At 38.9% G+C, this 16,767-nt stretch overlaps 1 protein-coding gene across 1 annotated transcript; it reads right to left on the bottom strand.

The window, feature by feature from the left end:
- Positions 1–6,930: 6,930 nt before the first annotated feature.
- Positions 6,931–16,407, bottom strand: lrrc32 (leucine rich repeat containing 32). Its single transcript, XM_058626401.1, has 3 exons — positions 16,179–16,407; positions 13,773–13,890; positions 6,931–10,765 (listed from the first exon to the last, which is right to left on the bottom strand). The coding sequence occupies exons 1-3, from the start codon at positions 16,220–16,222 to the stop codon at positions 8,894–8,896; spliced, it is 2,034 nt and encodes a 677-aa protein (XP_058482384.1). The 5' UTR covers positions 16,223–16,407; the 3' UTR covers positions 6,931–8,893.
- Positions 16,408–16,767: the final 360 nt, after the last annotated feature.

Genomic DNA, 16,767 nt, shown 5'->3' on the forward strand with positions numbered 1-16,767 from the left:
TGATTTATGGTTACGTTAAAGATAGAGATAAACATTTTGTTGAGGTTGTCCACATGACTGGAAGTCAGTGGAATGTTCTAAGAAGAAAAACTGTGCAAACCTGTGTGTGTGGTCAAAAACTAGTGCAAACTGGTCAAAAACCTGTTTAAATACAGTTTCCACTGGTCAAAAACTAGTGTAATTGGTCAAAAACATGTTTAAATACAGTTTCCACTGGTCAAAAACTAGTGTAATTGATCAAAAACATGTTTAAATACAGTTTACATTGGACAAAAACTAGTGTAATTGGTCAAAAACCTGTTTAAATACAGTTTACACTGGACAAAAACTACTGTTATTGGTCAAAAACATGTTTAAACGCAGTTCCCATTGGTCAAAACTAGTGTAATTGGTCAAAAACATGTAAATACAAGTTTACATGTTTAAATACAGTTTAAACGGGTCAAAAACTAATTTAAACGCAGTTCCCATTGGTCAAAACTAGTTTGAAAACAGTTCCCACTGGTTAAAAACCGTGTGTGTGTGGTTTACCCTCCTCAGCATATAAAACATTCACAACAGCTGCTGAGTCTATTACTCAACGAACAACAACAACAACATCAACAACAACAAGATAACTGGGGGGGAGAGAGAGAGAATCGTGTGGAACTGGAAAATAAGCGGCGACCTCTGACCTTTCCCATGATCTTCAGTGATAAATCAGGATAATGAGGAGTGTGTGTGGGAGCACTTTTTTTGGCCAGGATGAATAATAGGATGCTGTCTTATCTAGGTTTACCAGCCACCCAGAGACTGTGGAGCAAGGCACAGCCACTCAAAAACACACACACACACACACACAAAGGTCAGAGGTCAAATGAGACATCTCCACTGATAACCTCTGAGAAATGAAAAGGCATGGATGCTAAATTGAGTCACTATCACGCACATATATACATCATGGTTGTCTGGTATGACTCAGCAGAAAAATGGAGGCGGAGACAGAAGTAGGTCAGACAATTTTATGACTGTAGAGTCAAATTATACGAAAAAAACAATGTTCATTTAAGTCTTAGATGAAAGGTTCAGTAGATTGTTATTTAAATAGTCGGATACTTCTGGAGAAATACGACAAAAACACAGCAAACTGAGGGTCTTTGAAATATTATCCTACAGCAGTGCCAATCAAAAACTGTCACAACTGTAATTATAGAGTCTGTACCAAATTCCATAGTGTTTTATTCACAGGGACACATGAGCTGCAGGTCTCCCACTGCCTTGTGTCATCGGTTTGTGTCCCTGACGAGAATTTGAATGAAGCATTTCAAACAGCAAAGTGACAAAATAACACATTTGAACTTTGTAATGGAGGCAGCAGGGGATCAACAACTCCTGTGATGTACAATTTTCTCTATGGGCTTTGGGGCAGGAGGACGAAGCTATTTAAAACCCCCACTTTCCAGCTGGAGAAGGTCATCTAATGGTGACTGCATGCAGTTTCCACTTGTCAAATACTTGTTTTAAACAGGTCAGAAAATTGTTTGAACACTGTTTCCACTGGTCAAAAACTAGTTTGAACTGGTCAAAAACTAGTTTGAGCACAGTTTCCACTGGTCAAACCTAGTTTGAGCACAGTTTCCACTGGTCAAAACTAGTTTGAACTGGTCAAAACTAGTTTGAACTGGTCAAAAACTAGTTTGAGCACAGTTTCCACTGGTCAAAACTAGTTTGAGCACAGTTTCCACTGGTCAAAACTAGTTTGAACTGGTCAAAAAATAGTTTGAGCACAGTTTCCACTGGTCAAAACTAGTTTGAGCACAGTTTCCACTGGTCAAAACTAGTTTGAACTGGTCAAAACTAGTTTGAACTGGTCAAAAAATAGTTTGAGCACAGTTTCCACTGGTCAAAACTAGTTTGAGCACAGTTTCCACTGGTCAAAACTAGTTTGAACTGGTCAAAACTAGTTTGAACTGGTCAAAACTAGTTTGAACTGGTCAAAAACTAGTTTGAGCACAGTTTCCACTGGTCAAAAACTAGTTTGAACTGGTCAAAACTAGTTTGAACTGGTCAAAAACTAGTTTGAGCACAGTTTCCACTGGTCAAAAACTAGTTTGAACTGGTCAAAAACTAGTTTGAGCACAGTTTCCACTGACCAAAACTAGTTTGAACTGGTCAAAACTAGTTTGAACTGGTCAAAAACTAGTTTGAGCACAGTTTCCACTGGTCAAAACTAGTTTGAGCACAGTTTCCACTGGTCAAAACTAGTTTGAACTGGTCAAAAAATAGTTTGAGCACAGTTTCCACTGGTCAAAACTAGTTTGAGCACAGTTTCCACTGGTCAAAACTAGTTTGAACTGGTCAAAACTAGTTTGAACTGGTCAAAACTAGTTTGAACTGGTCAAAAACTAGTTTGAGCACAGTTTCCACTGGTCAAAAACTAGTTTGAACTGGTCAAAACTAGTTTGAACTGGTCAAAAACTAGTTTGAGCACAGTTTCCACTGGTCAAAAACTAGTTTGAACTGGTCAAAAACTAGTTTGAGCACAGTTTCCACTGACCAAAACTAGTTTGAACTGGTCAAAAACTAGTTTGAGCACAGTTTCCTCTCGACAAAACTTGGCATTACAGTGGAATGACAAGTGGTAGTTTTATATTATTATATTATTTATATTATTATTATTATATAGATATTTTATTAATCCTGTGGGGAATTAATTCTAGCCAGCGGATTTTCTCTAGGGTATTTGGTACAGGGGGACTAAGCTGTTTACAAACCTCAGTTTCCAGCTGGAAATTACTGTCTAATCATGAGGAAAAGCTGCAGAGAATCCCATAGACTTACGCAGGTGAAGATTTTATTAGATTCACTTTTTAAGTTAAGTGGCTTAAATCCCTCCAGCGAGTCCCAGGTTGGTTCATACCAATCTTTAGAGTACATCATCATTAAAAAAAAACAACCAAACTATCTCTTTAAGAAATGCATGTTTACGGAAAGACATTTTTTTGTGTGTGTTTTGTTTGTTTACAGATCCTCAGTTTTCCCTTTCATCTCACTGTGTGATAAACCCCTCCATGACTAAGTGACCTGCTCCTCGTCTGCTCCTCTAATAAAACCTCCTTCTTTAATCTCACTGTGACTAAAAAACAGGTAGATGTTTATTTATGACTCGATGCCTGCTCACAAAGAGGAGGAAAAGTGACTGCGGTCTGCTTCCAATTAAGGAAAGGCGATGCCTCCACGTAGGCCTCCGCTGATTCAATCTCTGCCCGTCGCTCATCTCATAAACAAGAGGAAGGAGGAGAAAACGGGCTGGAATTTTACAACAGGAGAACAGGAAGCGTGTTCCAGAGGAAATGATGCCTTCAGGCAGGGTGGTACATCACATCTGCGACGACGACTGCTTTGTTTTGTCTCTGACTGAGAGAAGCTTCAATCACGTAGACTTGAACTGGGAGGAAACCAGTATAGGCCCCTCTGAGGCCGCAGCTCCCAGTGAAGAGGAGAAGCTTCCACTACCGTCTATTTCTTTTACTTTTCCCCCAGAGAGAGTTCACCACACTGGAAAAATAAATCACCTTAGAATGAAGTCGTCTCGTTTGGTCATGAATATTTAGAGTGTTTCAGCGATGGAGTAATACTCTCGTTTTGTGTTCATTGATCCGTCCAGACTGTGCTCTGTGTCGCCTCATTATTTAGTCGTCTGGCTTATTGCAAATAAACACTGGCGAGGAGAAACACACTGGAGTCATCCATCTTCATCACTGAAGAGTTGATGAGACTCTCCAGTAGCAGCCAGTGCTTAAGCAGTGGATTAAGTTCATCCACAGCAACAATAATGTAGTTTATTTTAATGATGGATTATGCGCAGGAGACTGCAATGACATCATGGCTGGAACTAACTAGGTCCAATATGGTGAGTTCAAAGTCACTTGTGTTTCCACATGTGACCTTGCAACTGCTCATTTGTGGCTAATGCTGGAGTTAACCTTTCCCATTAGTCAAAAACTTGTTTATACGGTTTCCTCAGGTCAAAAACTTGCATAGCCTGGTCAAAAACTAGTTTAAATGCAGTTTTCACAAGAAATAACTTGTTTAAAGTGGTCAAAAACTAGTTTAAATGCAGTTTCCACTGGACAAGAACTAATTTGAACAAAGTTTCAACTGGTCAAAAATTAGTTTGGAGAGTTTTCACTGGTCAAAGACTTGTATAACCTGGTCAAAAACTAGTTTAAATGCAGTTTTCACAAGAAAATAACTTGTTTAAAGTGGTCAAGAACTCATTTAAACTGGTCCCAAACTAACCAACACAGTTTCCACTGGACAAGAACTTACTTAAATGCCATTTCCATGAGCCAAAACTTGTTTAAAGTTAAAAACTATTATCATCAAGTTTACACTGGTCAAAAACTAGTTTAAACTCAGTTTCTACTGGATAAGAACTAGTTTCCAATGACCACAATTTGACCACAATTGAATTAAACAGGAACACTCTAATCTGTTAACATTAATTAAAGTTATGACGAAACACAACAGCAGTGGTGCGTGCACACACACACACACACACATTGTACATCCAGGCAAGACTCCTTTTTTGTTTGTTGTTACATTCATAATCTGTGCATGAGAGAATATATCAGCCTACTCTGTTGATGAGACGCCTCAATCTAATGTCACAAAAATAAACATTTTCTGTTCTGGTGATGATACAGGTCAATGAAAGGTTCATTAATGTACAGTAGCATCAGTATTTAAGGATCTAATTCTGCCTTTGTTAAAAGGGACTTGAACGCCTCAGATGATAAAGATGACACTTGTCTTTCTCCAGTAAAATGGAAACAGACGTGATTTCCACTCATGTAAACACAGTCTAGACATGTGAGTGTAAAGTATTTATCACATGTAGAAATCAGTTTCACACACCAGATAAAGAAGGATGTAGTTTATGTCAGGGGTTTTCCGGTAACTACAAATTCTCAATCATAAATATAAAAACCTGCAGTTGATTTTTTTTATTGTTATAATTTATGGTGAAAGACAGAAGATGGGGCCCAGAATGACTCAGCATCTTCCTGGGGGGGGGGGGGACTCCCCTTTTTCAAGCTTCAAAGTCTTGTTCGCGTATAAAAATAGCTTTAATCATTTATTTATCAAGTTTTGCCTCAGACTAAACTGAAATATAAATACTAAACTTTTATTTATATTCAGACGTAATCAAAACTCTTAACTCTGTTTAAACAGCTCTGGATTTATTTTAAACACAAACACACGGTGACGTGTTGTAGTTGTTAAGACAAAAGCTCATTTTTATCGGAGAAGATTTCAGTCCAGCATCAGAGAGATTCTTATTTATGTCTTAATGAAGATGATGAATTACAGGACGGCCCTTTGACCACTTCCTGTACCACCCTGGACGGTAAATTAGCTTCAGTGACTGTGAGGAGGAGGGGAAGTGCTGAGTCACCGAATGTAAAAACGTCAGTGAAGATGACGTGAACAGCACTTTCTCAGCCTTAATCATGACTTAATCTCAACGTAAACACGGGAGGAAAAAAGAAGAAGACAGATGAGGTAGAATGGAAGGCCAGGGGAAAAAGGTCAGGACTATCAAATTAAAAGCCTCAGGTTTGGGTCTAATCCAGTGTAGTTCTTTAATTAAGACTATAAAAGCTCAGTTCACACAAAATTCAACTATACGTTCTATAATCACAGACCTAAAATATCTGTCATTTTTAATCCAAACACTATCAAAGCCAGCACTGCACACACTGGTGACTGGTGACAGGAAGTCACATGCTATGCAAATCATTTGACAGATATGTGATCAGAAGACACATATCAACAATTGGGTTTCTTTTCATAAATATCCATCACACTGAGTCAGAAGCCACATCGTCACGGTTATGTGACGACAGATAATCAAGAAAAACCCCTGAATATTTCACATTTTCAGCAGGAGACGCAACATTTTCTTGAAATGAATCCAACTCCCAAACTCAAGTTCATGTTCATAAACAAGGGAAAACCTGATCTCAGCACAAATGAGGAAACTATGTCTTCCAAACTCCCCCCAAAAAACACCAGCATCACTTTAGACACACAGTTTTAAAAGAAAGCACAATGTCTGTTGACCGTCTGTCACTGAGAGGTTTAAGAAAAGTCCACCGCACCTGCGATGATGCGCTCTTCATGCTGGAACTTCCTGTTCAGGACCAGTCGACTCCCAGGATCCACTGAAGACACTCACACACACACACACACACACACACACACAATCAGGCAATGACACACACCTGTAATCATACACACACACCTGCAACCCATTACTATACACACACACACACACTCCATTGACTTACATCAATTTCCTGGAGACAAACTCTAACCCTTAACCTTAACTTTAACCTTAACTACTACTGTCCTAACCTTATAAACCTTTACCTTAACCTTAAAATGTAATCATTGACATTGTAGGGACTGGTATTTTTAATTTTTAACAGCAGCGTCTAGTTATCTTTTTAATCTGGTTTTATTTCTGTTTTTCTGTCTTCACATCCTGCCCGTCAATGTTTGAAATAAATTAATTAAAAGCTAATTACAGTATTAATCCTCCTAACAAAAGCAAATCTGTGTGTAGTGACTCATTTACATGTCACTGTTTATGTCTATAAACACATCAACTTTAGACTTTGGTTCAGATTAAAAATAAGATGAAAAGACAAGCAAAGATTTGTACTAAAGGTGGTTTTTGAATAAAAGTTTATGAATGATCTATAATAACGTATGAGGCATTAAATAAGCCATGAATCACAGCTAATGAAACACAATATATGGCATGTTAATCAGTATAGAAATAAATAATAATTAAGTGGAATGAAATATTCGAGAGTCAGTTTAAGAAGTTAAGTTCAGTTTAATGTTGCTGAATTATTTCACCATAAATCTTCCTTAAACCCTTTTAAAAAATAAACCATAAAGTGCGTTAAGTGATATTTTGGGAAATATAAATTCTGCCTAATGTGTTATTAAGTGTGTTTTAGGAGTAACTTCACATTTTTCATACAGAAATCTCACCTATTTCACACACACACACAATATTACCATAAAATAACAACAGGAAATCAGGATAAACTGCCCAGTGCTGGTGTCACTACAGTGTTCAGAGGTTTACATATTTATTTGTCACCCAAATAAGTTCACAAACACAATATTTAAGTGTAAAAACAAGTTTGTTTGTTTTTTTACACGACAGAATGTGAAATGTTACAAATCATTTCAACTGAAAACATGAAAGGTGTGGATCCCAGTGTATCCTGTGACTAAACAGCGCCAATATCCTACTTCCCTATCACAGTTTTTTAATTTCAGTGTTTATCTTTTTTGAATGAATGAGTATTTAAACATGTCAAATTAATCATTATTGTGGGATAAACGATGACATAATGGTTTAAAAAATATCCACATCAATCTTTAGAGTAAGAAAAATAAATTATATCAAAATATGTCCTGTTTGTTTTGTCTAGTATTACTCTTTTTTTTAGTGTTCACAAAGTAAGATATACAGCATGTTACACACACACACATATATATATATACAAAAATATAAAGTGCTAAGTAAATAAAAGGTAAAGGACGGCGTTCTTCATCTGATAAAAAAAACTTCATCATCCAAGAATCGAGAGCTTTTTGTTTTTGTAGTGTTTTCTTCTTCGGTTTTTTAGCTTAAAGCAAAATTACACTTTCACATCGTCGTAACACTGTAGTTAATCTGTCCATCGTTGTTGTTTTTGTTTTTTGTTTTTCTTGTTTTTTTAAATAAATCGTTAAACCTTTAGAAAATAATCTGCATTTACTGTAATATGAGAAGATCAACATATGGTTAGCTTAGTTTAGCTTAATTTATCCTAGCATAAAGAGCGTAAACAGATGGAAACAGCTAGCCTGGCTCATTCTGAATGAAAAATATAAAGCTCTATTTTTTTTATCTTATTGTTTTCAAATATTAATAAGTCATTTTATTAATTTAAAGGGTCAGTTCAAACTAAAATCTTTCACAACTAGCATCTTACTGTTAGCAAAGTTGGCCATGTTCTTTGTTTCCTGCAACTTCCTGGAGTTACTACACAAAATAAGAATGATTCAAACACATAACCCCACTTTTTTTTAACATAAATTGTGATAACTTATGCTAAAAAGAAGAATATAAGAAATTATATGTTGAAAGACTTTTTATTGTCCTTGCGCAGAACTAAGCGACCTTTTATGCCGCTGCTTCCTGTCTTTATGTTGAGCTAAATTAAGCTAAGCTAATTGGTGGTGATCTTCTCTTTTAAGATTTCACGGCTGCATGTGAGAGAAAACGGTCAACAGTGATGAAGTGTTTTAAAGTGGATTTTCCTTCTACATTCAATAAAAGTGATGTGCGGCATGTGACTTCATATTAAAACCGAGCATGAACAGGCAACAAATATAGTGGACTGAGTTTGACTGTGGTGTTTGTTTATTCCCACCTGAAATTCTTTAGAGGTTCGTCGGTCGGAATAAACAAACACCACTTTTTTACATTTATACAGTAGAATCTTCCAAAATCCACGTGATTCCTCTGAACACATCATGAGGATCTAGTCTGTCCAAAACTCCAAACTTCTCTTTAAAAAAACAAAGTGAATCCTTTTTCACAGAAGTTCTGGTTTCAGAACAGGTTGTCCTTCGTGGTCGCTTTTGACTTCACACATCTCTGCATCTTCCTTCACTATGTCCAAAAACCCACTCCAAGGCTTCGGGTACGACTCTGGGTGACATCACAGACACGACATTCACGTTTCTATGTTGTATCTGTTTAAAACCACCAACCCTCCAATGACCATAAAGTCAACATCTGAACGTCTTCATGGTGCACGTTCACCATTCCTTCATATTACGCGGTAAAACTCCTGTTGCGCTTCCGTTTTCTTGAAAGGCAACGTTTAACTAAAAGCGCCAACATGATAATGACAGCTATCAATGCCACTAAGCAAACAATAAGATACGTTGAAGTGCCGGATTCGTGACACATTCCCTCGGTCAACCTCTCGATGTTGACCGGCTCTGAAAAGTCCGTGTGAACGCAGGTCACAGTCTCGATGTCGGGAACGACCACGGCCGAGCGCTGGACCATGTGGAGGAAGCCGAGGTTGCTGCAGCAGTTCAGAGGGTTGGAGCCCATGTAGAGGGTCTTTAGTGAGTGCTCCAGAGCGACCATGGTGCTGTACTCCAGGGTGACCAGGTTGTTGTTCTGCAGGTTTAAGGACTCGATGGAGGACTCCTTGTTCCACGTCGGTAGAGACGTCAACTGGTTGGTGGACAGGTCCACATGTTTGAGACTCTTCAGCAAGGACAGGTCCGTGTTGAGCCTGGAAATGTTGTTTTCACTCAGGAGGAGGTGAACCAGAGAGTGTTCAAGTCCAGAGAGCGAGTCTTTGTCCATGTCCAAGCCTGGATTCAGGGACAGGTCCAGTAACTTCAGAGGGGTGTTGGCAAATATGTTTGCAGGCAGCGTCTGCAGATTGTTTTCAGAGAGGTACAGAAAGTGCAAGGTGGGAACAGAAGAGAAGGAAACACAACCCGGAGGATGCTCTTGGTTTTGGTCTGACGGTGCAGGTGCACGCTGTTTTCCCCCCGTCTCACAGATGATCAGGTTGTTCTGCTGGAGCTGCAGGTACTTGATACTTGGAAGCCTTTGGAATATTTGATGGTCAAGGGTGGCGATGTTGTTTCCTTGTAAGAAGAGTTTTTCTAATGTTTGCATAGTGCTTTCCCCAAATGTCAGACTCTGCAGGGAATTAAAGCTGAGGTTTATCACCTTCACTGAAGGAAGAAGACCATCAACAGAGATGGAAAACGAGTCGATACAGTTATTGCTGACATTCAGGACCTTGAGTGAGCTCATGAAGCAGAAAAAGGACTCTGGTATGCTCTTGAGTTGGTTGTAACTCATGTCCAGAAATTGAAGTTTACTTAAAACAACCTTTGTATTTTTCTCAGGACTTCCTGAGACGTTTGTGCTCTGGAGACGGTTGCGCGAAATGTCAAGATATTCAAGCACGTTGGCTCTGGGGAGAGACGGAAAGTAAAGCATTTTGTTTTCACTCAGGTCGAGATACAAAAGGTCAAACCAGTTATCCGTGCTTGCACTCTGGAAAAGCCCGATGCTGTTCTTGCTGAGGTTGAGCACTTCTAAAGTGTACAAATTGAAGTTTGTGATGCACGTGATTGAGTTTTTGGACAAATCCAGTTCGGTCAGATGATGCAGTGAGTCAAAAGCTCCATTCTCAATCTCCAGGATGACGTTATTGTGGAGGCTGATCTTCACCAGGGACGGGGATCCACTGAAGGCGTTCTGTGCTATTTTGGTGATGCTATTGCCGTTCAGGGAAAGGTTTGTCAGTGACGGGGAATCTGCCAGAAAATAGTCCGACATGCCCGTGTACAGCCCGTTGCTGGACAGATCGAGGGACTCTACAGCCGTGAGAGGCCCGATGTTTATTTTGGAAAGAGCAAAAACATTCAGATGGTTCTTGGACAGATCCAGAACTTTAAGGTCCGTCATGTCTTTGAAGAGGTCCGGCTGGATGAAGTGGATCCTGTTGGAGTGAAGATTGAGGCGGTGGAAGTCGGAGTGGTACGCCAGCGTTTCCTGGCTGAGATTCTGCACCTGGTTACGAGAAAGGTCCAGCGTTTGCACACCGGGAGGAAGGTCGACCGGCGCGCTCCGGAGGCTGAGGTCGCTGCAGAACACGTCCATCTGGACCTGCGAACCAAGACAAACACCAGCCTGATTATGTCGGCATTCGGCCAGGATCCACTGACCGGGACACAACACAGAGCAAACGTTTAAAGGGAGGTTGAGTTATGAGTCAGTGCGTCCACGACATGTTCTTGGCAGAAACGCCGTCCTCTGGGGGTTTATAATGGTGAGTTGTTAATAATAACAAAAAAAAAAGCCCCTTAACAATGACTTTTAAAAGGAATCCAGAAAGTTAACTCCTAATTCTTGACAAACGGCATCGCGAGCATTCTCCTCAACTTCGACGTGAAACGTTAATCAGACACATAAGAGAACACACCTCACTTTTTTTAATACCAGCATAGTTTCCCTCAACCTCTCACCCCGGTTTTTTTCCTCAATAGTTTCGACTATTTAAGTTATTGAGTGTAGTTTATAATTGGAGCCACATGTGTGAGGAGAGACCTCCGCGTGCAAGACAGCTCATAAAACCTGTCTGCGTTCCCTCCGCGAGGCGGGCGCACATTTAGCTTCACGGCACATTTGTGGTATCCTGAGAGTGGCATTTCCCTGTTGCTTACAAGAAACAAACACATTTATTTATTTATTTATTTATTTAAGAGCTACTGCAGGAACAGAACAGGACGTCCCTCTTCGTCTACTGTACTGTGGTTAGAAATCAGCAGAACAAGGACAACAAGCTTCACTGCTGTGACATCTTGACCGTCTGGTTTGCACCGTGGCAACCTGACCATTGTGTGCGTCACATGGTCATACATGTATATGTGTGTGTGTGTGTGTGTGTGTGTGTGAGGTTCATGAAAGTGTCGTCATGGTAATAATGTAGCGAAACATCAGTAGAGGAACCAAGGTGAGAAACCAAAAGGAAAACACTGATTTCCAACTTACAGCATGGTCCTATTTGTACTTTTTAAGCCAGTACCTGGTCAATATGTGCCTCTTTTTGTGGTCCAGGTTTTTCTTTAAAGGTATATTTGCCTCTATTGAATAGTCTTTAGATATAGAGGAGATATTGAACTCGGGTCACAAGCTCTACCAAGTTTGAGGTTTTTTTTTGTGTGTATTTCTGGTGAAATTGGGATAATTACACAAGAGAAGTTCAACTCGATCTGTATCCGTCACATTTCTACCAATCCTGTTTTTGTTCTCCAAACGCCACCATAGTCAGGCCCTGCACACACTGGTTGCCCTCCTGGTAAATGGTCTTTTATTTATGGACACATTGGCACAAGACTAGCAGGAATCGAACCTGGCCACTTACTCTACCGCTGACCTACAACCTGCCAAGTTTGAACCATGGTCCTAAACTGACTCCAGGATGAAAAATGTAAAAACGCAGTATATTGTGAGGCTCAGCTGAAGGAAACACGAGGCTTCAGACACGCCTCGTCTCCATCCTTCTGTTTCCAGTCATCTCCTCCTCCTCCTCCTCCTCCTCCTCCTCCTCCTCCTTTCAAACGTATCACTGATTTGTTAGTAAAAAATCCGGGGTTGACAGTAATCCTGTTTCTGATTTCTGACTCTGAGGCAGACCGCGCAACAAAAACAGTAAGAAAGGAAAAGACAACACATTTGGTGGATTTGACTCACAGCAACAACAACAACACGTGTGTCAGCACTTAAATACACTTCAGTGTCTCTTTATCTGAGATAAAGCGTGTTTTCCTTTGGTGAACTGAATCATTTTCGATAGAATATTTGAATATTTGAATATTATAAAAGCAAGAGATCAATCGTTCGGTACATACTGACTTTAAAATCCTGCAAATTAAATCTTCAGTTTGGACTTTTCTGTTCATTTCTTAAGAAAATATAGTGTATAAATACAAAATCTCCCTTTCTCATCATGTTTTCCCCCCAAGCGTCTACACATTCTTATGTAGAAGAATTTAAAGTGTCATATTTCTTGTTTAACACACATTTTGCACCTAATCTATGCAGCACAGCTTCTGTTTTTAAATATATTCATATTGTCTATATAGTATATAATAAAGTACATTTTATTTAATATCTAACAGCTTTACTTTTAATCCTGACTCATGTTTTATTTGAGTGTTATTTGGTCTCTAATGGAGTGATTAATAAAAACATTCTCCTTCTAAAATCAACAACTCAAGTCAAATCAATGCCTGGTTATTTATAGAAACAATAAACAAAAGTGGTGACGGTTTAGTTTCAGTGTCGGCTCTATTTTTAGAAAAAGACGAACATGAAACAGAACCTGTTTCACAATGAGGACCTGAGTCATTTTCAGATTTCTCCGTTTTATGCCACAGCTGAGTATTGAACGTAACATTGTTTCTATGAAGTGAATCTGAGACGTCACGGTACAGCAGCACAGGAACGACGTGTCTCCTCTGCACTGTTGTAATGTAACAAAGTACAAATACTTAAGTACAAAATCCAAGTATCACTACTTTACTTTTACTCTACATTTCCTCTGACGATCTTTGTTACTACCAAACAAAATCAGAAGAAGAAGAAGGGTGGTCTATTATGGTCTGTATTTGCACTAGTTTTCACTCATTCACACGACGCAACATGGTGTTAAGTGTCTTTGCTCAAGGACATATATAGCCTAGCAGAGCCAGGAATTGAACCCACAACCTTCCAGTTGACAGACAACTCGCCCTACCACTGATCCCCCATGAAAACTTAAGTACATTATATATCAGCAAATGTACTTTTTATACTGAAGTACAGTAAATGTCATATACTTTAAGACTTTTACTTAAGTAATATTATAAAAAAGTGACTTTAACTTCTACATACTTGTACTTTATACACGACTGCTCCTTAGTGAAGCCAAATAATTTGTCAAGCAGTCGTCAGAGAATCTTTCAAATCTTTTTTTATGTAAAAGCACATGATGGATGGGTTGCTAGGGGCAACCGGTAAAATAAACTCCTATTTTATGAGGATTTACTGTATTTATCTAAAAAGAAATGTGAGGAATGTGCCCAGAAGAAGATAAAAAAAAAAAAAGAGTTGTGCGTGCATCTTTACTTACTACTTGGCATGGAGAGAGGTGTCGGGGATGAGGAGGATGAAGAGGAGGAGGAGGACCTGTTGATGCCACCACACAGCTGGCCAGGAGTGGGACGAGCAGCTGGAGGACGGCCATGGTGCTGCAGAGCAGACAGAGTCCAGAGGATCAGAGTCAGAGAGACGCACATGAATGAATGAATGCAGGAAGCGAGCAGCGAGTCGATATAAGCCAGCACCGGGGGAAGGAAGAGAGGGAAGTGGCTCTACCTGCTGTGTGACCTATGACTGAGCTCTTTAAGCCGCCATACGCTGCACAAACAGGGGCTTTTTGCCTCTCTGTGAACACATGTGCTCGTGAAAACACTGAGCAGGGGACTCAGCACAAGGAGCTTTAATCATTTCCATAATCATCATCATGTCATTATTCAGTGTTTATATTAGAACGGGCAGAAATTGTACTTTCAGGCCTCGGTGAGTCATTATTGTCATTAACTCTGCGTTTCCCTGATCGGTTTCCCCTGAACAGAACATTAAAAACACAACAACAACAACATGCAGAGCAGACAACGTGGGAGTCATTGTATCACACTCATGGTAAGTACCATTACAGGAGCAGGGGGGAAACAAAAGCGCAGGGGGGAGATAAGGCAAAAAGAATCATTACTCATATATTAAACACACATTCTTTTATATTAAATAGCCGCATCACTTACTTTGTCTACTTTTAAGTACTTTTGTTACACGTCAGCACATGATTGATATAATAAAAAAACACAAAATGTGTCTTCTTATATGTATTAATATTCAACATTTGCAATGTTTGTTATTGTGATTCTCTTTTAACCTATATTTAAATAATAAACTGCTGTTTATTTGGCGTGGTGAGTTTGAGTCGATTTTAAGGGATCGAGAAGGAAACCTTAATCCACTTAGTTGATGTGACTGTTTAAAAAAAAATAATAATAATTCTTCTCTTTTTTACATCCTTGTTCGTGTATTTTATTGGTTGGATGTTTGAAGTTTTATGACAGAAACATAAAAGGTCACGTTGTTAGTTCACTACAAAAGCTAAAAAAAAAAAAGGTACTTAATTAAGGTAAGGTAAAACATTAAATCTAATCATCACCATAAGTGTTTACTTACTTTTGGCCTCTGACAAACTATTAAGTCAATTTTGTTTCTCTAAGGGAAAAAGAAGTTTGGGCTGCCGTGATCTAAAGGATGAAGTAGTTAAAAATTAATGAATGAATGTTTATAGATAAAGTAAAATCATTTGTAATTTGGGATTATATGGTGAATTACCTTGGATACTGGATTAGCCCCCCCTTTTTTCATTCTAGTCATGTCTGTATGGGACTAAATAAAATTTAAACTTAAATTTAAGATTGAAGACTTTGGTCCTGTGGATTATTTTTCGTGGATTGTAACACAGAGCGTCAGATGGAGGCTTTATTCAGTTCTGAGTGAATATTAACTCTAAAACGACAACAATCTTAAAAAGAGAGTTTGTTTGAAAAAAACATCTGAAGTTAAGTCACAAAATGACCTTAAAAAGCAGCGAAAAAGAAACGCTTGAATCATTTAAGATCTGACGAAACATCAGGACCAATAACAATGTTTTTAAAAACTAAAGGCAGATTAAAATGATCATATTAATAAATGTAAGTGTTCAATTTTGACTGAGATTCAAACATATTGTTATAAATTTGATTTATTTCTAATTTTGTCTCTGTGTTGTTTTTAAATGTTCCCGTAAAGCACCTTAAATCTAGATAAAGAAAACTGCCTTATCTTAACCCAGATGTCTCACATGGTTTAAATCTCAGTTTTAGTCGACTCAGACTTAAATATTTGAGTCAAAGCAAACAAAAGAGTGTCGAAACTTTGTTTTTCTTCTTCGATTTACTGAGATTTATCATTGATCTCCACTCTGTGAAAACATTTACCCCTAAAATCTGGAAGCACGTGTTCAAATCCTGAGCAGCAACAACGCGAAAGAAAAGCTTTGACGCAGCAATATTAACAACGTTAAACACAATAATCACTACTTTTACTTATGATGCTGGAAGTACATTTAAACAAATTCTGCCAAAAAAGTGAAATAAAAATCAATTTTCATAATTTCAAAAAGTGATTTTTCCATTTTGCTCAACAGCAGACAAAACTAGATCCTTTACTTATATTAAGTGAAATAAGAAGTCATTATTATGACGAGATGTGAGCTTAAATCACACATTTTGACTAAATATAGGAGTAAATAATGTGTTATTTTGAAGCTAAAGTCTGATTACAGTGTCTTATAATGTTTTGTTTCCATCAGAACTGTGATTTAAAAGCAATGAGAGAAAACATCTGCTAAAAAACCACAACGACAACAACAACAACAACAACAACAACCACAGTCAGGACTGACTACTTTAACATTTACCTCATGATCAGCTGATGATAAATGTGTGAGAAACTCCAGATCATGCTGACTTCACATCCTCAGTGGGGACACACACACACTTACACACTTACACACACACACACACACACACACACACACACACTCTCAGAGATCGATAGTGACCCTTTCAGCTCCGCTCAGCTGACTCTTCGTCCACATCGCACGGCTGCTGTGCAGCCATCACATCCTGTGAGAATATCCTGCAGCGCTCGGCCTTCTTACCCACTCCCACTCCTCGCAGGGAAACGCCTTATAAGGGGATTGGGAAGCCCAGATCTCCCCCCTCTCCTCTCTCTCCCCCCTCTCTCCTCTACCCCACCCCTCTAACTCTCTAAAATCCCCAAACTGCATGATTTCACCAGAAATCCTTGAACATCGGTGACCTCAGAGCTTAAAGGTCAACACACACTCCCAGCATGAGTGTGTGTGTGTTTGTATTTGTCACCTCTTTAGGGCCTTATCAGGCATAAACTCTGACCTCAGTAGTCCTCACAGAGACCAAAACCTGGTTCTAATGAGCAGGGGCGGCAAAATACCACTTTCTTTTTGTCCTACAGCACAACCTACA

This window comes from Solea solea, chromosome 4 (genome assembly GCF_958295425.1).
Source record: "Solea solea chromosome 4, fSolSol10.1, whole genome shotgun sequence".
Lineage (NCBI taxonomy): Eukaryota > Metazoa > Chordata > Actinopteri > Pleuronectiformes > Soleidae > Solea > Solea solea.

Bases quoted from the DNA above. Each gene is read 5' to 3' on its own strand.
- lrrc32 (XM_058626401.1), bottom strand. From the start codon at position 16,222: ATGATCTGGAGTTTCTCACACATTTATCATCAGCTGATCATGAG. The intron at 13,891-16,178 runs GTAAATGTTAAA...TCTGCTCTGCAG, and splicing joins TATCATCAGCTGATCATGAG to CACCATGGCCGTCCTCCAGC. The intron at 10,766-13,772 runs GTAAGTAAAGAT...CTTGGTTCGCAG, and splicing joins ACCTCTCTCCATGCCAAGTA to GTCCAGATGGACGTGTTCTG.